General features: G+C 41.2%; 1 protein-coding gene across 3 annotated transcripts in view; it reads left to right on the top strand.

The window, feature by feature from the left end:
- BAIAP2L1 (BAR/IMD domain containing adaptor protein 2 like 1) overlaps positions 1-26,676 on the top strand; it is a 71,236-nt gene that overhangs the window by 30,911 nt on the left and 13,649 nt on the right. For all 3 annotated transcript variants that reach the window (XM_074345690.1, XM_045525121.2, XM_074345691.1), the window contains 4 exons: positions 23,750-23,811; positions 23,921-23,992; positions 25,251-25,388; positions 26,041-26,193. In XM_074345690.1, the coding sequence (XP_074201791.1) occupies positions 23,750-23,811; positions 23,921-23,992; positions 25,251-25,388; positions 26,041-26,193 (425 nt within the window). The remainder of the gene's footprint in view (positions 1-23,749; positions 23,812-23,920; positions 23,993-25,250; positions 25,389-26,040; positions 26,194-26,676) is intronic.

Below are 26,676 nucleotides of genomic sequence, written 5' to 3'. Positions count from 1 at the left end.
CATTTCATACATATTTTTACATGAAATTTCTGTTACATTTATTCTGATACTTTTGTGCTTTGGGAGGTGAGTGAAGAAGATACCCTCTGGGTAAAATATTTACTTAATTCATAGAAATTTGTAGTGAGGATTCAACTTGGAAAACTTGGCCAAGTACATTATGAATGTTAATCAGAGTGTCAAAGCTAAGCATTTCAGTCTCTTCTCACTTTAGCTGGGGGTAGTGGGGTGGCTAAAGCTGGAGGAGAAAGTTGAATAGCCTGTTACTCTTTGTCTTTTGAATCTGCCTCTTGGTAAGACAGCACTACAGGAGTACCATTTTCTGATTTCTAGCTTTGAGTGTTTTCATTTTGATATTCCTCTTTCGACATCAGCTCACCCTGTGTTGTGTGAACCAATTAAGATGCTTTTGCCCCAAAGTAACAAAATACTCAACTAATAGTGGTTTAAGCAATAAAGATGTTTATGATCCCACATGCAAAGTAGCAGGTTTTTGGTTGGTTAATCATTACTAAGGGGTCTGGTTCCTTCTCTCTTCCTTCTCATCCTCAAGCCTAGCTCCTCACGGCACCAAGACGGCTGCCATTGCCAGTGTCAGGTGTTACATCCTCCCTCCTCCCATTCTGTCTAAAAGCAGGAAGATGTGCCCTTTACAGAGGAGGAGACCTTTTCCCAGGAGTCCCAGCACACATCCTTTTGTGCCCCTTGGCCTGATTTGGATCACACGCCCTGACCCAGCAGTGGGAGAGGTTTCCTTGAGATGGTTAGCCAAGGAATACTTTGAAGAGGAGAGGGTATGGCTGATAGGAGGGCACCCAGTGATGCCACCAGTCAGGCAGCTCTGGTTCAAAGGTCTTGTTTCGGTGACAGGAAGAACTTACACAAATATCCTTGTGTTAGCTGTGCCTTGGGCACTTGGGTTTTGCTCATGTCTCTGATGAGTGTTTTTCTCCCCCATGGGTTGTGTGGTTTTACTACCATGTGTTTACATCGTGATTGTTGTGATTGTTGTTTCTCCAGAAGACCACACCCATCCTTCCCAGTCTATTCCCTTTTGAGAAGTGGGACTCTCAGCACAGAGAGCAAATTTGGGATTTGGGGTAGTTTTTGGTTTTCTGCCTTTTTGTTTTTCTTTTCAAGCCTTCGGGTATCTTATAGTCATGAACTCTGGCTGCATTTTTCCCTGCCTCTGCTTCTCCTTTCTTTCCTCCTCTCATCGTCCTCTCTGCCAACAGGCCACGGTCTCACAGCCTTGTCCATCATCGCTATATTTCTTTTCAGTCTTCTCTTCGTGGGAGCATGTGCCGAACAGCCAACTTGAGCGCTCGCTCTCGGCCGAGCACAGGACCCAGCGCCTGTCGGGGCCCTGAGTTCAGCACCCCGCGTAGCTCCCTCAGCAGTCCTGCAGAGCTGGGCGCAGGTGCTCTCACTGTCTCCGTTCTCCTGGTAGAACTCAGAGGTGAGCTGTGTGCCAAGATCACACAGGTGGCAGGTGGTCAGACTTGAGAATCTGAGCTCCTTGCCTCTGTGCTTTACTGCACTTTACTGGGGTGGAAGGAAGGAAGGAGCATCCAAGAAGGGGTCGCTGACGAGGAAGAAATGGGAACCCCATGATGGGGACTTTTTCAAGAAGGAGATGAGAGGGCATCATCAGTGTCAGAGCAGCTGAAGACTAGGGAGGGGCTGGCAAGCGTGTGATTAGAGGTCACTGGTCCCCTTGGAAGTGGGGGTTTCACTATGGTCCTGACCACAAACACCAGGTGCCAGGGGCTTCAGGAAGATGGAAATAATGGAGAGGTTTTACATACATACGTAGAGGTGTCTGACTTCTTGTAAGTATTTCTTGACTTCCTGCGGTGCTTCACGTAGAACCTCCAGTCTCATTAAGTGCCCGCTGTGTGCCAGGTGCTTCGTGCGGTGCCTCATCCCGTCCTCAGGAGCCCCAAAGAGACTTCGCCGCCGTGGCCTACAGGACAAGCACTAACCCCGTGCTGACTTGGGGAGGCTGATGGACCTCAGTAAGGGCAAGCTTGGAGGTCACAGCCTTCTGCGTGGTGGTGAGATACCCTCCGCGGGCAGCCGCGCTGGGTCCACTGTCCTTAGCCCTGTGCTCGGCAGCCAGGCAAGGCTGAGCGAAGGCTGTGGAGTCATGCCCCCTACGAGAGGATGGTAGGCAGCCTCGGTGCTGCCTGGGCAAGATCCTGGGACCCCGGGCGGGGAGGCCAGGCCAGAGTTTATTTTCCCCTGAGACTCTGCACCACACCTAAGAGGTGTTCAGCAAAGCTTACGTTGTTACGTTGCCCCTGTCCACTTGTGCAACCTTGGGCAACACTTCACCTCTTGAGTGGTTGGCAGGGCTGAGGGGAAGGAAGGCAGCACGTTCGGGGTTGTCTGAAGATGAAATGAGAAACGCGCCCTGTGTTTTCTAAAGCTTCCAAGGACAGATGCCTCTCTTTGTCACTTCATATATTCACCAGTATTTGAGAACTCAAAAAACAGTACCAGTTTTTTTCAGTGACATTACTCTCTTCCATAAAATAGGTAATATGAATTTGTAAGAATACATATTTTTCCTTTATTATTCTTGATTATTCGTGAAAATTTTTTCAGTTCTCTCCATTGTATCTTTGTTTTCTATTTCATTAGTCTCTGCTGTTACCTTTATTTTCTTCTGTACTGTCTTCGGGATTGCTCTGTTACTCTTTCTAATTTCTGAAATGGTACATTTACCTCATTAATTTTAAATACAGTTGTTCCATGACCTTTAAAAATGTCAGAAACATTAAAAACTCTCTTACTGTCCATTGTAAATGTATAAGGAAATGGAAAAAAAGTAAAACTGCTATGTATTTAGTACACAGTAGTTTGAAGCATTCAAAACACCGGTAACTAAAGCATTTTTATTTATTAAAAAAAAATAATAAACCTCGAGTCGTTTCAGCAGGACTCGGTGACTTCCTGTATAACTTAAGATACAGTCTGCTTTCTCAAGTTGTCATGCTCCTCTCTGAGACTGAAGCAGCTTCCCACATTTTATCCTGGGTGATTTCAATGTGGTGAGAGAGCCTTGAGAGTTCCTTTAAAGTGAAGTGTTTGCTGGCATCACTTTCTCTGAACCATCATCCTTCTCATCACAGCCATTTTCATCCGTTATGTTGGTGAGTCTGCGCTTCCCTGCATTCCGGGGGCTGTACACCCAGGGTCCCTCAGCACCGCCACAGGCAGCCATGTTCTTCTGTAACTCCACTGACGCTCCTGGTTACCGCTTAATTTCTTTGCTGCGCTTTCAGTTACCCATGTTTGTAACACGTCCCATGGGTTTGCCACTGGGAAGGAGGCAACACACCTACACACTTTGCTCTCTGTGTGCTCTGTTTGCAGTCCTTGCCTCAACACCACACCCTCTTAATCACTGTGACTTCACGATAAATCTTGATATCTGGTAGTAAATATCAAGTAAAATAAGTAGATCTTCTTCTTCAAGATTGTCTTAGCTGTTATAGAACTTTTGTATTTGCATGTCTTTTAGCATCAGCTTGTCAACTTGCACTAAAAAAACAAAACCTAGGATTTTGAATGTAGATTGAATCTATAGATGAATTTAGGGAGGATTGGCTCAATCTTCTAATCCATTGAGATGGTATATCCTTTTAGTTACGTGGGACTTCTTTAACTTCTATTAAGCACTATTTTGTATTTTTTCATTGAACAAGTCTTGCAGATTTTTATACATGTATTTTTAGATATTTATGGTGTTTCTGTCCTATTATAAGTGGTACTTTAAATTTTTTATTTTCTAGTTTGATTCCATTGAGTTTTCAATTTAACTGACTATTTTTCATTACTATAAGTTCTGTTTAGTTCTTTTGAAATCTACAAATTTATCATATTTTTATAATTATAAAGATAGGATTTTATAATATAGCTTCATTAAGATCTAAGTAACATACAGTTCAATTCACCCACTTAAAATGTATAGTTCAGTGGGTTTTAGTTTGTTCACAAAGTTTTAAATTATCACCACAGTCAACTTTAGAATATTAACCCATTCCAAAAAAGAATTCTCATACCCATTAGCAGTTGCTTCCCATTCACCCCCAACTCCAGCCATATTTAACCATTATTCTGTCTCTATAGGTTTGGTTTTGCTGGACATTTCATATAAATGGAGTTGTATAATATGTGATCTTTTCTCACCGGTTTCTTTCACTTAGCATGATGATTCCAAGGTTCATTCACATCCTAACATGCACCAGTTCTTCCTTTCTTTCTATGGATGGATAATATTCCATTTTATAGATATACTGCATTTTGTTTATCCGTTTTATCAGTTGATGGACATTTGAGTTGCTTCTACCTTTTAGCTATTAAAAATAATGCTGCTGTGAACATCAGCAAACAAATTTTGTGTATATATACATTTTTCTTTCTCTTGGGTAAATACTTAGGAGTGGAATTGCTGGTTCATGTAGTAACTCTAAATTTAACCCTTTGAGGAACTGCCAGGCTGTTTTTCAAATTGAGTGTACCATTTTACATTCCACTAGCAGTGTATGAGGGTTCCAGTTTCTCTGCATCTTGGCAACACTTGTTATTGTCTGACTTTGGATTATGGCCATCCTAGTGAGTATGAAGTCCTATCTACGTGGGTTGTGATTTATATTTCCCAAGTTCTAATGATGTTGAGCACCTTTTCAGCTTCTTACTGGCCATTGCATATCTTCTTTGAAGAAATGTCTACTCAGAGCCTTTGCCCATTTTTAATTGGGTTTTTTTTTTATTGAGTTTGCCAATCAACTTTTAATAAGTTTTTTTTTATTGAAGTATAAATTTTTTTATTGAAGTATAAATTGATTTACAATGTTGTGTTAGTTTCAGGTATACAGCATAGTGATTCAGTTATATACATATTCTTTTTCAGATTCTTTTCTATTATAGATTATTACAAGATATTGAATATAGTTCCCTGTGCTATACAGCAGGTCTCTGTGTTTATCTGTTTTATATAGTAGTGTGTATCTCCTAATCCCAAACTCCTAATTTATCCCTCTCCCAGTTTCCCTTTTGGTAACTGTAAGTTTGTTTTCTATGTCTGTGAGTCTATTTCTGTTTTGTAAATAAGTTCATTTGTATCTTTTTTTTTAAATTCCACATATAAGTGATATCATATGATATTCGTTGTTTTTATTTTGTTTCTTTTTATTATCTATGTAGTTTGAAGTTCTTGATGGTCTAATTCTGCTGGTGCTGTATTGTACCTCTTGAATCTCATTCAGGAAGGACTTTCCATAAGGGTTTTATTGTGATCTCAGTGTTCTCTTCCATGTTGGGGTCATCTGTGGAGGTGTAGGACTTTTGGCATTAAAAGTCACCAAGAAATGAAGAGAAAAAATGCCAAGCAATGGTGGAGCTTCTCTGGTTTAAACAATACTGTTTACTTCTTAGAAAGTAAAAATAGTTGATGAAATATGACTTACCATTTGATAAGATTCTTGTAAAACATTTAGAATTTGCAAAGCAGTGGAAATGCTCCTTCATTTTCCATCATATCATATCAGCAGAGGTATTCTGCCAATTTTGCAGGCAGAAGGTGACTCAGACTTTGAGGAAAATACTTTAAATATCCAACATTTGTAAGTTATTCTAATTGCCTAAAACTTTAAAGAAAATGGCATGTTTTAATTTTCTATGAATAGACTAAATACACTTCCTCCCAGAAAAGTCATTCCTGATAGTTTTCTCTTGACAATAAAAGGTCCCTTATGAATAGTCTTTTCTCTTGTTGTAGGGATTATTCAGAAAATGTGTCTTGCTTCTTCTCAGCTCTAATTAAAAGTGATAGAAAAATGTTAATGATTCAAGAGAAATGCCAAATTGTAGTCATTTTTTTCTTTTTAAATTTAATTTTTTCATTGAAGTGTAGTTGATTAAAATGTTAGTTTCCAAATTCTAGTCATTTTATGCTAAATGCTCTCAACCACTTCAAGATGACAGTAAGAATTAGCATATATTTTAAAGTCGTTTTAAAATTAATTTTGCTAAAGCATCGTCTTATATCAGTTTTGCCATAACTGAGCAAACTAGTGCCAAAGGGCTGGCCAGCACCTACTTGTAAATAAAACTTTATTGAGATACAGCCGTGCCCATTTGTTCTTACAGTGTCTGGCTGCTTTCAGGCTACAGCAGCAGAGCTGAGTGGTTACAAGGGAAGTTTGGCCCATGAGATCTGAACTGTTTTAGATCTGGCCCCTTGCAGGCCCTTACCCTGACTTGGAAGACCTCTAAAAGAGTCACTCAGTTGCTTAAATCACTCGAAGGACTGAGTGATCCTGTGAGGGATTTGATACCCGTTTGTCCAAAGGAAAAGTTCCTACCACCTGCTTGGGTTTAACACACATGACAGCACGATCCTAACCACCATAGTGTGTGAGAAGTGCAGGGGCATAACTGCCTTGCCTCGTCAGGAGGAACAAGCAAACACGCGCAGAGCCAAAGACCTGAGCTCAGTAGTCAGGATTTGGCAGGTAAAATGTTTTAACCCACTGTGTTTGTTAAATTATTAGTCATATGAATAATAGTCCGTGTGACTCAGGGCGCCAGGGCGTGGGCCTGCAGTCGCACACATAAATCTTTATCATAGGTACACAGTTCCACAAGGAACAGGACCCATTTAAAAGAGGACACTGAAAGTTGTCAAAAACTTCCAGTTTTGTCCCTAAATCAAACGACATTTATTTTTTTAAACTTAGAAAATATTGAAAAGGTAGAAAGGGAAAACAGAAATGGTCAGGGGAAAATATTTTGGCAAAATAACCAAAAGAACATTTGAACCAGGTTTTTCATCTTCAAGCCATAGAATAGTAAAGCTTGTTCTCGTATGTCTCAAGGAATAACAGGAGACTGTCTTCAGAAAGTTTACAGATTTCCTTCGAGGTCCTTATATGTCACCATCACATAAATTTAGACTGTTGTTCTGTTCCAGTTCAGTCAGCTGTTAACATTATATTGAATCATCTGTTTAATTGTTTGAGCCCATTTCTTAAATTGGGCACAAAACAGAAGATTTTATCTCCTCACCACCAAAAAGTCATACGTTTTCTTTTGTTATTGATAGAATGTTTACCAGTCATGTAGTTTAAATATATATATTTATTATAGTTTTGTCTTGTTGATACTCAAAATCCAACCTGACAGTCTTGGGTCTTAAAAATAAGAGCAGAAAAAATATCTGAAAGATTTTTAAAGAGTTATTATTCATTTAGGAGAAGTTCATAAATGTATTCCTAATGTCTAGATAAAATAGAATTCACACCAGAGTTAATGAGAGAGCTCAGCTGAGCTAAAGCAGTTGTTACTGACCAAAACCATTTACCTTTCGGATGCAGGTGAGGCTCACTTTAAGGAGATTAAAGTCCTTTCCACCAAAATAAGGAACAATCAATAGGGAAGTTATTTTATTTGCTTAACATTGTGCCTGCTAGATGCATATTAATTCCTGTACTCATCGTGGTAACCTCTGAAGTAGATACTATTATTATTATTCTCATTTTACAGATGAGGAAACTGGAGTTCAAAGAGAGTTAAGTAACTTGCTGAAGTCACCCAGCTGGTTGGTTACTTGCTAGTTAATTCGATCCCAGGCAGTCGGCCAGCTGTGTCTGTCAATTTGATATTCTATATGTCAGAAAGGCGGGCTTTTTCTGACATGCTCTATGGCAGTCAGATTATCCTGTCCATTGTGGTTCAGCAGATAAAAAGTTGCTTATAGAGTGAAGCATCATAGTCTGAAACTGATTCAGCTTGTGAGTATGAGTCTGTATTTGTGTTTTCATCAGATATAATCAAGAATTTTGTATTTTGTATTAGGAGCATTTATTACATGACCATTTATTCCAGTTGTTTTATTATTTAATTTCAGTTTGGGATTTAGAAAGGATTGTTTTTCTTGGAATTGTACATGTGATAAATGTGTTTAGAGTTTGCAAGTGACTTTTCATTTCAACTTTCAGATGGCAGGTGCTCACTTAGCACTTGTTTATCCCTTTTGGAGCAAGAAAGATTTAATTGTAGAGAAAGATGGACTTATCATTGATAAGTGTTTAATTTATAACATCTATATAAGCCCATTTATCATATAGCTGTATTGATATAAGTATATATGTAAATTCCTAAAACTTTAAGAGGACGTTCTGTATTGTAAATTGTACCTCTTTACAAAAGTTGGTATAAGACAAGTCCCAGCTTTGAAGAAACCACATGTGCAGATGATGTATTATTATGATTAGTAAAAACTACAGATGTAAAAGCTAAGTTGTCAAATCAAGATTAGTCCATTTAACATTTAATGCTTCCTGGCTGCAGGATGGGCACATCCTGAACATAAATCTGAAACGTTGGTGCCTGTTTTTCAATGCACTTTATTACATCTGCCCGTTCTCTTAGACCTTTGAATTTTGAAGTGTATGAAGGGAAAATTATGTTGTTGAAACCCAGTTTTCGCAATTACTTAAATTGGTCTTCTTCTCCTCATTAGGATATCGGGTGTCCCATCAACTCAGGGTGGGGAGAGGGTAGAACTCCTCATTCTCACGCTCTCAGCCTTAGCCAGGGAACAGCCGCTCAGGGGCCACGGAGCTGGGCCAGTCTCCACAACGGCGGTGGCTCCTGGCCCCGGGGCTCTGCCTCAGCACCGATCACGAGAGCTACTCACATCCTCTCACAGCTGCTCGCGAGTGTCTTCCTCTATTCATCGCATCATGGTAGTCCTGAAATCGTGTATCAGAAGCAAAAACACAAAGTTCTAACATGCAAATAGAGAAGGAGGAGGGACTTCAGAGTGCGCCAAGAAAGGGTGGCTCTGGTCACATGCACCAGAAGCAGCAAAAGGGTGTGGCCCCAGTGACAGGTTGAGGGAGGAGGACAGTTAAGTGAGAGGGAGCGGGACGTGCCAGAGACGGGCTAGTTAGAATCACGACATGGGTGAGGCCTGCCTTGACCCTGCCGGACACGTTCCCGGGCACCCCGTGACGCCCTTGGTGGGGGACTAGGCAGATTCCTTGTTACCGCAAGTGGGTTCTGAAAGTTTTTGGTCTTCAACCATTTGGAAGTCAGTGTGCTTTCTCGGGCACTCTTTCCTGGTCTGGGTGACTTAACAAAACTATTAAAAGTAAGGATGTCAGTATAAATCAGCTGTACTTCAGTTTAAAAAAAAAAGTAAGGATGCCAACAAGCACATGAAAAGATGCTCCACATCATTAGCCGTTAGGGAAATGCGCATTATAACCACGTGAGCTACCACTTCACACCCAACAGCGGCTGGAATTGGAGAGACAATAGCATGTGTTGGCAGAGATGTGGAGAAATTGAAACCCATGTGCATTGCTGATGGGAACGTAAAATGGACAGCTGTATTGAAAAGAGTCCGTCAGTTCCCCAGAATGCGAACAGAGTTAGCATGTGACCGAGCAGTTCCATTCCTTAGATATCTGCTCAGGAGAAGTGAAACGTAATGCCCACAGGACATCTTAGCTGCCTTATTCCCAGGAGGCACAAGGTGCAGACAACCCAAATGTCCAGCATCTGTTGAACAGATAAACAAAAAAACATGATATATCCATACTGTGGAATGTTATTCGGTCATAAAAAAGAATGAAGTAGTGATACGTGCTGCAACATGGATGGAACTTGAAAACATGCTAAGTGACAGAAGCCAGGTTAAAAGGCTCCTACTGTAAGATTCCATTTATATGAGTCAGCAAATCCATAAGAGACAGCAGATTGGTGGTTGCCAGGGGCTGGGAGCGGGGAGAATGGGGAATGACTACTTACTGGATATCAGGTTTTTATGAGGGGTGAAATGTTTTTGAACTGGATGGTGTTGATGGTTATACAACATTGTAAAGGTACTGAATGTCACTATGAGTAAATTTATGTTATGTGTATTCTACCGAAAAAAAAAAAAAAGTATGCTGCTTCTGAGAAGTACCCAATATTTGGGGCACCCTAATTAATTCATACTAAAACCAGTATAATAGGCATTGTAATAATTCAAGAGGCTAGTTGTACACATCTCCCAGCTTCTAGAAAATTAAGGCAACCCTGCAGCAGTGTTACTGACATCTAATCATGACCTCAGAAGTGTGAACATTTGACTTGGGATCCTGGTTGGTCAGAAATGTTTTAGTTTGCTCTGTGCCTTAGAGCATGTCCCACATGCGCTACCTCGTGACTTCACCATAACCCTGGGAAGGGTTTTAGTTGGCCCCTCTGGATTCAGTATGACTAACACAGTAAATTAATTTCAAGGTGCAAACTTCCAGTTATAATACAAACGTGTCATTGGAATGCAACGTACAGCATGGCGACTGTCGTCAATGACACTCTAGTGCGTATTTGAAAGTTGCCAAGAGAGTAAAACTTGAGTTCTCATCACACACAGAGAAATGGTTTTTGGTAGCATTGTATGGTGACAGATGGTATCTAAAGTTATTGTGGTGATTGTATGCAGTGTATACAAACATTGAATCACTATGTTGTACGCTTGAAACTAATAGAATATTATGTGTCAGTTATACCTCATTATAAAAAATTTCAATGAACGTTGCTGGCATTGATGGAAATACGAAATTCAGGAGTCTCATTTAATTCTCACAGCAGTCATCTGTGGTGGAAGGTATTATTCCCATTTTATGGGAACTTAGATTAAGTAGCTTGTCTAACTCCACACGACTAGTTCGGAGTGAAGCTGGGGTTTGAATTCTAGTTGATTGATCCCATGGGGAGCGGAGGGTTTCCTGCAGACTCACAGGATTTAAGCTTTAGGGCCTCTCAGTTTCACTACCTCTTTTTAAAACCCTGTACTTAATTTTGAACTTGTAATATTTGTATTCTTTAGAGAGGATCCCACAAAAGTTGGATTTCTACTCAGGGAACAAATTATGAAAGTAGTCTGTAAAATCTGGAAGACTGGGCATGCGACAGAGGGATGTGGGTCATTTGTGGATTGTTCCTGAAGTCCAATGGAAAGATGTAACAAGAAGCCAGCATTTGGTTCCGTATAGAAAATGGCCTTGGGACAAGCCCTTCTGTAAAAGCTGTGCTGTAGCAATGTCTTGTGAAGGACTCTGGGCTGGTGGAGGTGTCCTGACGATCCTTCAGCAGTGTCTGCTCCAGGGAGGTTCCAGAGCGGAGATGGCAGCAGTGACAACAGATGTGCCACCCCTGACTCGCTCAGTGAAACTTTCAGTGAGGCAAGGATGTGACAAGTAGATACACTCTAGGATGCGCTTAGAAATGTTTGTTGATGGACTGAATGAGTGTGTCAGATGAAGTTATTAGGCTCTTCCATTCTAACTTTATGAATCAGATTTCTCTAGGCTTTCTTGAAACTGTGACTGTCATTTACAGCCTTAATAAACTTGGTTAGTATCATTAGAGTTAGTATTATTAGGTCTAAAAGATTTTGCATTATTAAAAGCTGACCAATATTTAAGGAGCATGAGTTCAAAGATAAAAATTATGAGGTGATTGAAGAGGCAAATTAAATGGCATGCTCTTTACAACTAAACACTGGACTCTTACAGTCCAGAGTAAGTCTATTTCTGTAACTCTTGAGTGCAGTGAAGCAGATACATATATATGTGTGTGTGTGTGTGTGTGTGTGTGTGATTCAAGTATTTATGACTCAAAGCTATGGCTGATAGTCAGCAGCTTCTATTTTTAGAACAAGAGAAATTTGTGACATCCTAAGGTCTCTTTTTTCTCTTCATATATACGTGATTAAATGTTTTAATCTTATCTCACTTTTATTCTCTACTCAATCCTGCCCAACTTACCATTTCATATTAATAATTTAAAACAACTTATGAGTCCTTTAGGAAATTTATAGGCCATTTTATATGAGTATTAAAATACACTTCAAGTTTTAAAAAAGTAATACTTTTACTGAAATATGAACCTAGTAAACAGTTTCTGTATCATTTTAGAATGCCTGTTTTAACATAATTAAAACCCTATATAAGGTATCTCGGGTACTGCTTTTTTAATTTAACATTCCTCACGTATTTATTTGAATTCGTAAGTGATCCATTTACTCATCATCGAGCCGGCTGCCTGCACTTCACCTCTTCACACGTTCCTCCGTTGGAACCGAGGTGGAGTCCCTGTGCTGGGGAGGACGGTGAGCACTGTAATACTGGGATGAGTACAGGGTTTGTTTCTTCTTTGCTTGTGTAAAACATTGTCCCTTAAAGAAAAATTTAAAAACGAAAAGTCCTATGGTAGTCCGAAAAGCACATAAAGCCAAATACTCAATCATCAAGGGGTTACAGCAGTTTGTCTTTCCTCATTTAAGCAACAACACTCTCAACCCAAATGCACAGCTGTCTGGTGGACACTGTTCTCACGGGTAAATCAATAGGTAAGAGTCGCTGCTGAATAGATATGTTTATTAGAACTGGTTGCTTTAAAACAAAACAATAAAACCTTAGTCTTTTGAAAAAATTCTTCAGTTAAAAATTTTAGGATGGTTTTACTTAGTAGTACTGAACTGAAACTGTCTCTTTGTGCCTTCTCTACCAGTGAGGACCGCACTCCTCATCTTTGTTTTGAGGGCCTATTTTAATATTTTTAAAGAACTTAAAATTTTTTCAGATGTAGCATTTTTTAAGCTTTAAATGAAAAGGCCCAGAGTTCATCAGTGATTCCTAAGAATAACTTGTCAACTTTATTCATCATCGATAATGCACCTGCTTTCATTTTTGTTAGCATCCAAATGGTTGTATTTTAGCCTTAATCTACTAATTGATGAGAAAGGAAGATGAATACTTAACGTCAGCTTACCTCACTTGATATAATAACCTGTAGGAAACTTTTAATCTTTTATTGCTGTATTTTACATTCAGATGTAAAGAAGACAGTTGCTTGTAATCTGTATTTGGATGCAAAATTGACAGATTATTTGTGTGATATATTTAGTTGATATACTCAAATAAAGCAGCATTATTCTTTTAGCTAAAATAGTAGTAGTAGTAGTACGCCAAAATCTAACTTGGAGATTTTTTTTTCATCAGAAATTCTGTACTTTGTTTAACTTGACAGTACGTATGTATAGCAGGTAGGCTAATTAATTTAATTGGTAACCAAAACTGAAGTGGGCAATACACATTCAGTTTGCTTCCTGAGTCAGTCTAATGACGGTTATCACCCGAGCCCTGAATCTCCACCCTCCTTGACAGAATACTTGGTTATGTTTTTCAGGAGGACATCTTTACTGCGTTTTACCTTAGGTATTGAGAGACTAGATCCATGATTTTGTAGCGTTGCATTTGCTCTTTGCCTAACTGAAAAGACTTGATTTTAAAATGTCCGGAAGGTTTTCTAGTGATAATTCCCATTGAGATATAAGTCCTGTTGTACTGCTAATAGTAATATTTTATTTTTAAAAGCATTTCTTATATATAAGTTTAAAATTAATTCAGTGTGTCAGTCATATGGGGTTTATTGGTTTCCATTTATTCTTCAAACTTTATTTTTAAAAAAAAGAAAAGTGTTTCTTAATAAAAAAATGTTTTAATGTTGCTTTTTCTGTCTCCCTTCTTAATTCACTTTTCTTTTGTGGCCAAACTTCCAAAATGAATAGTTTATACCAACTTCCTTCCTCCTGCATCATCTCTCCCTTCCTTTCCCACTTTTTACCAGAAATCAGGAAGCTGGAAGGAATCAAACACTGAGTGCCCAGTGTGTGTCTTGCTTTTGGCACATTTCCCTTGTTAGGATGCTTAATCCTCACAACTTGGGTTGCCAGGTGTCCAGCACTGAACCCACGTAGTCTGGAATTGTAGCTTCTTGCTTGGCAGAATGAAAATTTTGTAAACTAAAATGTCTCTTGTTTTTTAAAAAATTATCTTGTTTGTGGCTCAGGAGCCTCTGAGCCTGGACCTCAGTGTTACTAAACCCTGTTGATAAGAACCAAAAAAACGCCAGGAATTTGCTCCTGGAGGCTCCAACAGGGCTGGCTCTGCGGGGGCTGCTGGTGGACACCCAGCGCACATGTCAGGGACCAGGCATTTGGGTTCCCCAGAAGTCATTTTTTTCTATAGGCAGTTCTCTGATAAATATGCTTATAGAAATAAAATCAGATACTGCAGCTGCCACCTTCGAGTGGTCCAGCTTTTCCTGGTTTTCTCTTCCTGCTCTCACTGAACTTCGCAAGCTTCTTCACTCAGTCACCCTTTCATTCGTTTGTTCAGCATATTCACTTACCGACCAGACTTTTGTAAGGCCTGTGTGTTCCAGGCAGGAACTCAGAAGATCAGGTTCTCTTCCATGTGGAACTTCTGGAAGAATTCAGACACCGCATGGGTGTTCCCCCAAGCAGGGCGCTGGTTCCTAGTCACTGCTAGTTCCAGATGACTGCTGTGAATTTTTTTTTTTATTATTAATAGACTGTATTTTTTAGAGCAGTTTTAGATTTATAAGGAATTGAATAGATCTCACACAGTTCTCTCACACTCTTCTCTCCTTCGTTCACCGTCTCCCCTGTTTTTAGCATCCTGCATTTGCTACAAATGATGACCCAATATTGGTACATTATTATTAACTAAAGATCACAGTTTACATTGGGGTTTGCTCTCTGTTCTTTGAGTTTGACAAATGTGTAAACAGCACGCCCACCAACCCTTGGCAATCGCTGATCTTTTTACTGTTTCTATAGTTTTGCCTTTTCCAGAACATCATTTAGTTGGCATTTTATACTATGCAGCCTTTTCAGACTGGCTTCTTTCACTCAGCAATATACATTTAAACTTCCCTCATGTCCTCTTATGGGTTAATAGCTGGTTTCTTTCTATTCCCTGAGTAATACTCAGCTGTACAGATGTACCAGTTTATCCCCTCATTTGGGTCGTTTCCAGGTTTGGGCAGTATGAATAAAGTTGCTGTAGGCATTCGTATACAGGTTTTTCCATGGACATAATATTTCTAGTCATCTGGGTAAACACCTAGATAGGAGCACAATTGCTAGATCATATAAGACTGTTTACCTTTGTGAGAAACTGCCAGACTGTCTTGAGACGTGGCTGTACCATTTTGTGTCCCCGCCCATAGTCAGCGAGAGTTCCTCTTGCCCCACATCAGCATTTGGTGGTGTCAGTTTCCCGGATTTTAGCCATTCTGATAGGTGTGTCGTGGGGTCGTGTTAATTTTCACTTCCCTAATGACATATGATAACAGAGTTTCTTTTCATATGCTTATTTTCCATCTGTATATTTTCTATTTTAATTGTTTGTTTTCTTCTTGAGTTTTAAGGTTTTTATGTATTTTGAATACAAGTCCCTTATCAGATGTGTATGTTGCAAATACTCTCTCCCAATCTGTGGCTTGTCTTTGAATTCTGTTAACAGTTTGTTTTTTTTTTTGCAGACCACAAGTTTGTAATTTTAATGAAGTCCAACTTACCAGTTTTCCCCTTCATGGATCATATTTTTGGTATTATATCTAAAAACTCATGTGGGTTTTCTCTGCTGTTACCTTCTCAAACTCACTCTCATGGTTTTGCATTTTACATTTAGTTATATGCTTATTGTGAAAAGGATATGGTCAGTATCTAGATTCATTTCTCTTCAAGTGGATGTCTAGTTGTTGAGCATCCTGTGCTGAAAGAATTATCCTTCCTTCATTGTTTTTGTCTCTCCTGTTGTCTTTGGGTTTCTTTCAAAAATCCTTTTAAATGGAGTGTCACTTATGAACCCCTGTTACTATCCTGGAGCCTGGCTGATGGGTGATGTGGTGGTAAAGAGTTGGAGAGGGGGAGTATTCTATAATCTCATGTTTAAATCTCCATTTTTCATTTTGTAGGTTATTTGGGGGGTTTGGTGAGCTGCAGTATCTGGGATATGACTTTTGGAAGAGTTTCTTAGCCTTTTCCCCCACTCCTCTTACTTGAGACAGGAAGGCTAGAAGGGCTGGAGGAAGCTAATTGTCCTTACCCAGATCAGATAAGGCTGACCAAACAGTGTTTCCCTAATCTTCCTTACACAGCACAGAACGAGGGCAGAACCACTCTGGGCCGACTGCAGAACAGTTACTGTCCCCCTCCCCCTTGGCAGAAGCCCGGAGGAACTTTCTTCTTTCCTCAACAATAAAACCTGGTGGCGAGCGTGCCTCCCGGAGGTGAAACTCATGAAAACATGAGGCTCCCTCTAAGGCTGAGCCCTCGGGTGTCTGTTTCTGTTTTTGTTTTTTAATATTTAATACAATTTTATATGTTTGCTGAGTGAGGTATATTCTAGTTTACATAGGTTAGCAGAACAGCTTCATGTTTACAATAGGAATAATTTCTCAATGGAAATATCCCTAGAAATATGGACAGACCTAGAGGTCGGTTGTTTTTGAAAACTGATCCACAGCAATTCATGTTGGAGTTTGCGTCCAGTGGTCATGGCTCCTGCATCACTTGCTGCTCCCAGGAAACTCTGATTTTCCACATCAGCCTGTAAATGTAATTCTCTGATGAATCTAGGAAGAGTTGTTTTTCAGTTTGTTTAGCTTGTTTTTTTATTGTGAGCAAGGGAGTGACAGCTTTCAAGCTCTTCACTGTTGGAGCAGAAACCAGAAGTGCCTTTGCAACGAGCTTTCTAACCAACAGTGGTCAGATGTTTCTGTTCTCACGAGGGAGCCATCCCGATATATACTGTTTAACTATAGTGTTGCTGGCCTTTTACTATGAAAAACCAGTGTCTTTTGGGCAACCTATTCTAAACTTACATAAAACTAAGTTTTGTTTGTTCTGTGTTCACAAAGGCCCCACTCCTCTGTGGGGCTGGGAACAAGGTGGTTGTTGAGGTTTGTGGTTACAGCTTTTGTTTGGCTCAAAGACTTTTCATTTTTAGATCTGTGCCCATTTCTACTATTTTCTAAAATTGAGGTTTTCAGAGATCTTACTGTTAAATAAGTAAATAGCTGTTAAATAATTGACACTATTTCTTCTGTCAGCATACCTCTTCATCTCTCCCTTACTTCTGTCAGTTAGCACTGGACTAACTGCTGGAGAAGGATGAAGTCATTTTATTCTTCTCCAACAATAAATACATAAATTTAATACTGCAGTAAAGAATCGGGATGAGGGAACCCTGTATCAGAAACCCTAAAATGGGGTGGATAGTCAGAAACGCAAGATTGTAACTGTCAAACGTCAGGTCTTCGTGATGAGATTCAGGCTGTACGTTCTTAGCTGGGATGCTGTCTAAGTCGTTTTGTGCTCCCAGTATCAAATTTAGGCACACACTATTAACTGCCTCTCATTTGTGACATTAATTTTGATTGTCCAGGGAAGTTGTCTGATTTCTTCAGTGCACAGTTAATTTTTTTTCCCCTGGCTACTTTCAAACTACATAAGTATCTTATCCCTCATCATTTCAGAGTTCAGCGTTTGTAGTTTATCACCCTGTCTACTGATATTTTTTTCTATTCCAGGTATTGTGATAAAATATCTAGAGACTCTGGATTCTGTTACCTTCTTAAGAGTGTGGAGTTTTGTTCTAGAAGGCAGTTAAATTACTGATGAATAACCCTGATTTTGTGGCAGCTTGGTTTTAGACTTTCCTGGTGGGTCTATTTTGGTTTTGCCCTTAGTTGTAGGGCATAGCCCTTAGTCCTGTGACTTAGCCCTAATTCCTAAAATACAGCCCTTCTCAATTTAGGTGGGAAGCCTGGGCTGTTTACCGAGCCTTTTCAACTTCCTGGGACTTGAATTCCAAACTTTGTATCCCCAACACTGTATCCACTGAGAATATCTGCTAAGCTCCCCAACGCTCCATCTGTTGCTTTTGCTGCATTTCTCAGTCTTACCCTGTATGTGTGCAGTTTAGGTGTTAGCCAAGGATTTGAGGGGAATTTATACAGATTTTGGGTCTCCCTGCTCCAGTGTATCCATTCTAATTGGGTCATTTCTAGCTTGGAGAGACTATGAATAAAACTGCTGTGAACATTCTTGTGCATGTCTCTTGGTGAACAAATACACTCATTTCTCCTGAGAGTATATCTAGGAGTCATAGGGCAGGCGCATTTGTTTATTAGATACTGTCAGCTGTGCCTTTTCCAGGCTGTCTTATAAATGGAGTCGTACAGTATGTAGCTTTCATTGAGCATGATGTGTCTGAGATTGATCCTCATTGTTTGTCTATCAGCTGTTTGTTTCTTTTTATTATTGGGTAGTGCTACATTAAATTCTTGAAATGGGTGCTTAGAGCATTAATTTTCATTCATTCTTTTCTAATATATGCATTTTAAGGCTATAAATTTCCTCTAACCACAGCTTTAATTGCATCATACATGTTTTATATGCTATATTTTATTTTCATTTTATTTCAGAATAACTTTAATTTCCATTGTGATCTCTTCTTTGACTTATAGGTTACTTAGAAATCTTGTTTCATTTCCAATATGTGGACATTTCCCATTTACCTTTTTGTTACTGATTTCTAGCTTAATTGTAGTGTGTTTAAAGAACATGCTCAGTATGAGTCCAGTTTTTTGAAATATAGTGAGGCTTTTTTGGCCCCTTTTAATATTCTGTGTTTGCTTTAAAAATGAAGTTATTGGATACCCTTTATGTATACAGTTTATGTAGAGAGATAGATAATGTATTCTTTATATGTATTTTATTGTATATGTTCACTAGATCAAGTTCATTTGTCATATTCAGGTCATCTATCTGCACTGATATTTTTGTCTGCTTGTTCTATTACTTTACTAAAAGGGGCATATTAAAGCCTCCTATGATGGCTACTGATTTATGTATTTCCTTTTTATAATGTAGTTTTGTTTTAAATATGTATAGATGCATACAAATACAAATTTCTTCTGTCTTCCAGATGAATTGAACCTTTTGCCATTATGAAATGACTGCTTTATCTCTATTGATGCTTCTTGTCCTCTTTGCCTACTTCGTCATCTTTGTTTCATTTTAACATACATCAGCTTTCTTTTGGGTTGCGTCTGCCGTATATCTTATTACATACTTTTACTTTTCTGTATCCCTATGTTTAAGGTGTCCCTCTTGTGAGCAGAATATACTTGGGTAGTGTTGTTGTTTTTAATCCTAACAATCTTCGTCTTTTAATTGGACTGTATAGTCCCTTTACATTCAGTGTAATGACTTTTTGCTTTCTATCTTTGTTCATTTCTTCTCTGGTTCTCATTTTGACTATTATTCTTCCCCCTCTCTGTTAGCTTGATAGTTATATGCACTTTATTCTTTTAGTGTCTACCCAAGAGATTTCAGCATGCATCTTATCAAAGTCAGTTGTTACTTGGCTTCACTTTCGTCTCTGACAATGAAAAAACTTGGGAATAATTCTGTTATATAACCTCTGTTGGTCTCACTTATTTTCATTAGATGAGATAAATCATAATGAGTGGTAGAATCATTATAGAACTATGGCTGGTTAAGTCAGAAACTAGACTTCTGGAGGAGTGTTGGTTGCAATGCGCACCCTCTCACTTATTTGGCGTTATGCCTCCATGCACATTGTTTACATGTACAGGTTTGATACTGATCAGAGAAGAACACCTCTAGCCGCTCCCAGGGACTCAGGTGGACAGCGATGGAGAGCTATTCTTAGATGCCAGCAAAGACTTTCAAGTTGGGTCGCGTGTAGGTGGTTGTTAATGTGCCTCTGTACTTACTTGGTGTCGGTGACTCCAGCAGAGTACGTGCTTGTGCATTTCACGTGTCCCAGCTGCGTGTAGTCTGCTTTTACTTCCATTTGGTATTTTCTCTGTGTCACACTAGATATTTGGGAAACTCTCTGAAGAGTATATCCTTTTTCCAGTGACTTTTTTTCCTATCAGTTTTAATTTAAACCATATAGTATAACTTGAGGCCAGTTAGTAGATTGGCTTCCACCATGTCATTTTATCATCTGATTCCACATGAAGTCACATGGAGGAAATAGTGGGTGACTCAGTCATTGCTCTGTGCTCTCTGAAAATAATGAATGTTCTGATTATCCCTGATCAAGTATAAATGAAAAAGAATGTTTATGCCTACATGTTCTGTGCTGCTTGAGTCCATTAGTAGTCTCCATCTGGTACCTCTAAATTTATACTGTGAATTGATGAAGAATTATCTAGTTGAAAATGTATTAATAGTCCAATGACTAATCTATATTTCAGATGAAAACTTTCTATGTGTTCATACCAGTCATACTCTAATTTTTGTTGTTTAGCTTTTAAAGTCCATACTGCCTATTGGCTAAATGCATATTTTTATGCAGTGTTGTTCAAAAAGTTGGACATATTTGTTCCTAATTCCTTAAATTAGAGTGATAACACCAGTAGCTTTTATTTGTATGAATTTTAGGGGGGAAATGATGGTAGACTTTTACTTTTAGTTGCGTCAAGTTCATGATTTTGAAAAATAATGTATATACTTAAATTCATTTAATATTGCCATTTGAGAATATAATTTATTCAGACTGAGTCACGCTATTGTACTCACTATGAGTTTCTTCCCAAAATATTGACTCAAAACCTAAAAGGGGAAAAAAAAAAAAAAAGGAAATGGTTGATCCAGTACATGCGGTGCTGTGATTTCTGGGAGCAACACGCTGAGTCCTGTCTGGGCGCTTGTTTAGTTCTGCTCCATTAGAATCTGGGCTGTGCTTTCTCCACTCCACCCTCTGTTCTCAAAAATTTTTCTTCCCAAATGTAATTTATGAAAAAGAAGGTTACAGAGCTGAGACTCAAACGTGCGTGATACCACATTTCAGACATAAAGTAACACTTGCTGTATTTAAGAGTAAACTTCTGTTGATTGAACATAAAGGCTGTTTTCATTTTCTGTTTCAAGATACACTTTTGGCAGCTTGCAAAATCACAGTAAAGATGTTTTTTTAATCCTTTTCATGGCTGAGGACTCAGTGGCTGCTGCTATGATGTTGGCATTTGGATTCCACAAACTGTGAGGGACAGGAGTAACAGGGATACGGGCAGGGGTTCCGCTCCTGCCCGCAGAGTGAATGGGCTGTTTCACTGGGCCTCTCCATCCAGCCGCCCGTGCCCGTGGGGAGAAACCCTGAGCAGGAGGGGAGAGCTGGGAGGGCTGCTGCGTGGCCGGGGCCCCAGGCCATCAGCAGTGCTGGCTGGCGCTCACCGGTGCACCGCACAAGCACATACTTTTGTTTTGGCAACATGTTTCTCAGAGGCCCTCGTTATATAAGGTTGGAGAAATAAAATTCATGGCCATATGAAAAAAAAAAGTGTGAACACTTTGCTTCTAGCCTGGATGATTCAAGCAAAAATATTTTTAGATTTTTTTAAATTGAAGTGTAGTTGATTTACAATGTTGTATTAGTTTCAGATGTGCGGCATAGTGATTCAAATACACACACACACACACACATCCATACATATAATAATATATATATTCTTTTCAGATTCTTTTCCATTATAGGTTATTATAAGATATTGAATATAGTTACCTGTGCTATACAGTAGGTCCTTGCTGATTATCTATTTTATATAAAGTAGTATTTATCTGTTAATCCCGAACTCCTAATTTATCCCTCCCCACCCCTTTCCCCTTTGGTAACCATAAGTTTATTTTCTGTGTCTGAGAGTCTGTTTATTTTTAGACTTTTCCAAAGTAGATCTGACTTGCCAGGAATAAGGTGCTTGATTTTTCAGATAATTGAAGTGGTTTTCATTGTTGCTGTTTGTTTTTCATCTCCAGCCTGAAGTTATTTATGGGTTTAAAATAGATGTGAAGGTAACTTAGATTATTTCAATATCTGAAATGACATATTACTGTAATCATATTCTTGGTCACATAAAGGCTTCCCTTGTGGAGAACTCTGGTTTGTTTGTTTCCTGTTGAGCTTTAGGGGAACTTAATTATGGGGTAGGTGAAGTCAGAGTCACTAAGGCTGTGGAGTGGGTACCTTTGTACCCTGGCTGGTGGAACCGTGAGTGCTGGGGACGCGTCTGCCCTCACTGGCGTTTATCCAGCAAGGTGTTTTGTTAGAGGTGCCTAGAATCACATGGTGCTCGGGGACTTACATGTACCTGTAACCTTGTGTGGTTGTAGCCTTACAAGACATTCTGTCCCCCCACCCACCATGGTTAGTTTAAGCAACAGTGTTCATGGTGGGCTTCAGGCTGAGGAGCTGGTTTATCTGGGATGCCATGGAGGGGCGTGACATTTTGCATTTGCCTTTGGGAAGATCCTGATCCCGGGTCCCTGTGAGGGAGAGGACCAGAAGAGTACAAGCTGGGAGTCATGAGAAATAAGAGCTTGAAAGAGGAGGGGCTCCTCAGAGGTCCACCCAGCAGGTTTAAATGGTGGGGCAGGGGGACTGGGGAAGTCCTCCCCACCTCTGACAGAACAGGTTGTTGAGTGAAGACAGACTTCACATGTCCATCCCACACACCTCTCTCCTGGGCAGGGAAGGGCTGGCACATTTGTTGCCCCAGGCAGCGGGATGAGTAAGGGCATGGCTCCACCCTGGACGTGGCCCAGGTGATGCTCGTGGGCGCAGGGAAATGAGTTGTTGGGTATGACCTGCAGGTGAGGAGTCGACCTCTCATGACTGGCTGGCTGGCAGCCAGGAGCTGGGATTAGCAGCTCGTAGACATGCTGCATAGGAGGTGCCTAGTGGGGCATCTGGGTGGGTGTGTTCAGGGGCGAGGGGGGTTAATTTTTGAGTCTGAAGATTGAAGGGAAAGGCTGGGCCGGCCTCCTTAGAGTCAGATGTGGGGACTGGGTGCAGTTGAGTCATTTGCACAGAGGTGCTAGCTGAAGCCGCAGTGTCATCGGTGACCTTTTTCTCTCTCCCAACGTGGACCACAGTCGTGGTTTTAATTCTGCCTTATCTACAGCATTTCAGTTCACCCAGAGTTCCTTTTCATCTCTCTACTGACCTGTAGGATGATCCGCCCAGCACATTTTGTTGTTGTTTGGTCTGATTCGGTGGTGTTTCCAAATGATTCTCTTTCTCCCAGTTCTTAGGTATTAGACCCATTTGGTTCCCATAGGTAAGCTGGCAGAGAGAGGCTCTTGTTCGTTTTTGTTAGAGTTCAGAAACAGAGGTGCAGGCCTCTGCCACAAACTCCAAGACACGTGTTTTGCAAATCAAGTGGCTGTCCTGCTGCTTTGTCCTGGAACATTCTCTCCTGTGTAGTTGTCTCAGAGAACGGTTAGTCCCAGAAGACACGAGGCAGGACACTGTCCCTGCTGCAGGTTCCCATGGCGTGAATGTTTTCCAAAATGAGACAAGAACTCATATGAGAAAAAGAAAATAACCTTTATCTTTTATGTCTGACACTGAATCAGATTACCCAGGGAATTAGATTAAAAAAGTCACTTGTTCCTATAGTTAGTTACTATATTGACCAAGATAATCTTTTGTAAGAGAATTTAAAAATTAAACCTGATAACTTGGATTCAGCTTAGAAAATGAGTAAATATACACAGAACAGTGTGAGTTTGAAGACAGAGGTGGCATTCTTTCGACAAACGATGTAGGAGAGTAAGTTTGCTATCACTGTGTCCGTCTGGGACCCCAGCCCAGCCCTCCCACCCCACCCAGGGGGATGCAGTCAGTGTTCCCGGTGCCGCGGGGCCTGGTGCTCACCTGCTCTGCGGGCTGCGATGGGCTGTGCTTCGCCCCTCTACCTCCCTTCCCATTATTAATACCCTCACAAAAACCACACAACGCCTTTCCCCCAACACATCTGGTTTTGTTCACAGGCCGTGTTCTCATAGAGATTTCGAGTACCCACAAGAAACTCAACGAGAGTCTGGATGAAAATGTACGTGAGCTGTTTTTATGTTTACCAAATATACTTATTTTATTTTTGAACTTTATTTTGTTTCAAGTCTCAAGTCTGGTATGAATTTTTTATGTCCTTGCGTTAACAGTTCAAAAACTTCCATAAAGAGATTATCCGTGAGCTGGAGAAGAAGACAGAACTTGATGTCAAATACATGAACGTGAGTACCCAGTCTGCTCCGTCCCTGGGAGCTTGGCGGGCAGAGGCGGCCCAGGGCGGGGGGCCCAGCTTTCAGGGGTGGGGCTGCTCTTGCCCAATGGCTGAGCCTGGAGGAACAGCAGCGAAGGTGGACAGAGCTTAACACCAGCAAGGCCCCTTTGGGCTGAGTGAGCTGGGTTTTGCTCACACGTGGGATCTTTACTAAGAAGCATTGAAAAAAAATAGCACAAGGAATCATACACTTCTGGAAAGCACTGTCTTCAAAGAACATAGATACGTGGATGAAGTCTGTGTCGGTGCGGCTGTGCTTTCACAGGCCAGCACCTCAGGGTGGAGCCATGCACGAGGACACCCACCATCTGGGGGTCCTGGGTCCCTGTCAGAGGCCGCCCCCACGCTGTCCGCCCCGCAGTTCTCCTTCCAACTGGCCCGTCGGCCACAGCTCCTTCCGTCTCCCTGTCTGCTGTAGAGCAGCTGCTTTCTGTGCCCCCCCCCCACCCCTGAGCCTCCTTTCTTCTCCCTGAGACCCCGGCGTGGCCGTGAGCAGCACGGGTCACCCTGCACCCCTGCCGCCCCCACGTGCGTGTGCTCCCTGCGCCGGGGGGTGCCCAACCCGCCCAGGGCTGCGACGCCAGGCGCCTCCAGACCTCACCTGACTTCCACCCACGTAGAAATTTGATCTCTGTAACATGGGCACTCTTACTGTCCTCGCTGTATGGGTTAGAGGGTGAACATCAATATTTTAGAAAATTAAATAATTGCTAAGGTCACAGAGGAAAGGAGGGATGAAGCCAGAATCCTAACCCAGGTCTGTTAGACTCCAAAAGCCCCTGCTTCGCCACACCCCAAATCACCACAAGAGATGGCCACTATTCATTCTGTTTCTTGAAATCATTTAGTCATAAAACAGGAACATATGATTTAAGATTGTTTATTTATTCACCAAAGCACTTACTGACCACCCAGTGTCCAAAAACCTTGGAGGAAAAAAGGGAATAAAAGAAACGACGCTGTCGTCCTCTGAGAGGAGCTGCCCTTCTGGTCAGGGCCCACGTAGACAGGGAGCGCCAGCAGAGAGGACGCCACGAACACCGGAGTTGAAGGGAGGCGGGGCAGAGGCGCGCAGTGAGGGTGCGGGTGAGCGGGGTGCTTGTCGGAGGCTCCCTGGGGCCGCCGCGCGCAGCGGACACTTAGCAAAAGTCAGTGCCTGACAGTGTGCGTGGCGCTGCAGTAAGACAAGCGGGACGTTTAACTTACAGGCAACTCTCAAAAGATACCAAGCAGAACACAAGAATAAATTAGATTCTTTGGAGAAATCTCAGGCTGAATTGAAGAAGATCAGAAGGAAAAGTCAAGGAGGACGAAATGCACTCAAATATGAACACAAAGAAATCGAGGTGAGCTTCCCGGCACTGCCGCATTCTGCCTGGGCTGACGGTCCGCATGGCTCACGGGAGGCGCGCTGCCTCCGCCGCCCTGTGCTCCCCTCTCCTGTCCTGCTGCTGTTGGAGCCGCACGCAAGCGGGGCTTGGGACGAGCCGAGGGCCGCAGAGTTCCCCGGGGTTGAGAATTAGTAGTCAGCGGCCTCCTAAAAGCACTGGCATTTTCTCTCCTGACTCAGGGAGGGTCGGGGCCAGCATGGGTAAGCATGACTGTCCTCACCTCACAGATGGGGAGGGGGAGGCTTGGGTTAAGTCATGTGGTTGGCACTTGGAATTGGGATTTGAACTGGAACGCTCTGGTTCCCCAGCCCATGATTTTCCGAAGGAACGCTATCATATCCCAGAGTACAAAGTAATGTTTTTTGTGCAAGTTGCCTAGTGGAATGTAAGGCCTGTGGCAGCTTCTCCCCACACATGAGTCAGAGGTCTGAATGAGAATGGTGGTACCTGCTCAGGTCAGGCTCCAGCTTTGTTACTTTGTCTAATGTTTATCTGCGTGTAGCATTTGCTCCATTATCAAAATAAACCCAGTGTACAGATGGCAGAGATAAACGTCGGTCTTTGATTCCTCATGTCACACTTGTGTAATTATTATTTATTTTCCTAGTACGTAGAAACCATTACTTCTCGCCAGAATGAAATCCAGAAATTTATTGCAGATGGCTGCAAAGAGGCTCTCCTTGAAGAGAAAAGGCGCTTCTGCTTTCTGGTCGACAAACACTGTAGCTTCGCAAGTCACATGCACCATTACCACTTACAGGTGGGTGTGGCGGCGGGTTGTGTTGCGTGGGCTCACTTTATTCATGTCGAAATGCTTCACCTTCCACACCTGCCCCCAAATAAAGCAATGGCCCTATTTTGCCCATGAAAAGATTCCAAGGAAATAATTTTTGGCCAACTTGAATGTGGAAGCTTTTAGAAATGCAGATGAAATGGTCAGATGTCTGCTTATGATGTAAAATTTAGTAACATCTGTATTTAATCAGTAACTGAGAAATGGTACTTTTTCCTTTTCTCACCTACGAGTCAGATCTCCTTAGACTCTTTCTGATGCATCTTCAGCATCCATGTCTTCAGAACCACGGGTGCGTCCCAGCAGGCCCCATCCACCCCGCCTGGGTGGTCTGAGATGCTCACCTTGGGGGTCTGTATAGATGATGTCACTGGAAATTCTGTCTCAGGCCACAGACCCCATCCACAGCATCAGGACCGTTGGTCATGGTTACTTTTTCACTCCTCTTCA

Source organism: Camelus bactrianus, chromosome 18 (genome assembly GCF_048773025.1).
Source record: "Camelus bactrianus isolate YW-2024 breed Bactrian camel chromosome 18, ASM4877302v1, whole genome shotgun sequence".
NCBI classification, from domain to species: domain Eukaryota; kingdom Metazoa; phylum Chordata; class Mammalia; order Artiodactyla; family Camelidae; genus Camelus; species Camelus bactrianus.
Note: the sequence above shows the minus strand (reverse complement) of the source record. Positions and strands in the feature narration are given on the sequence as shown.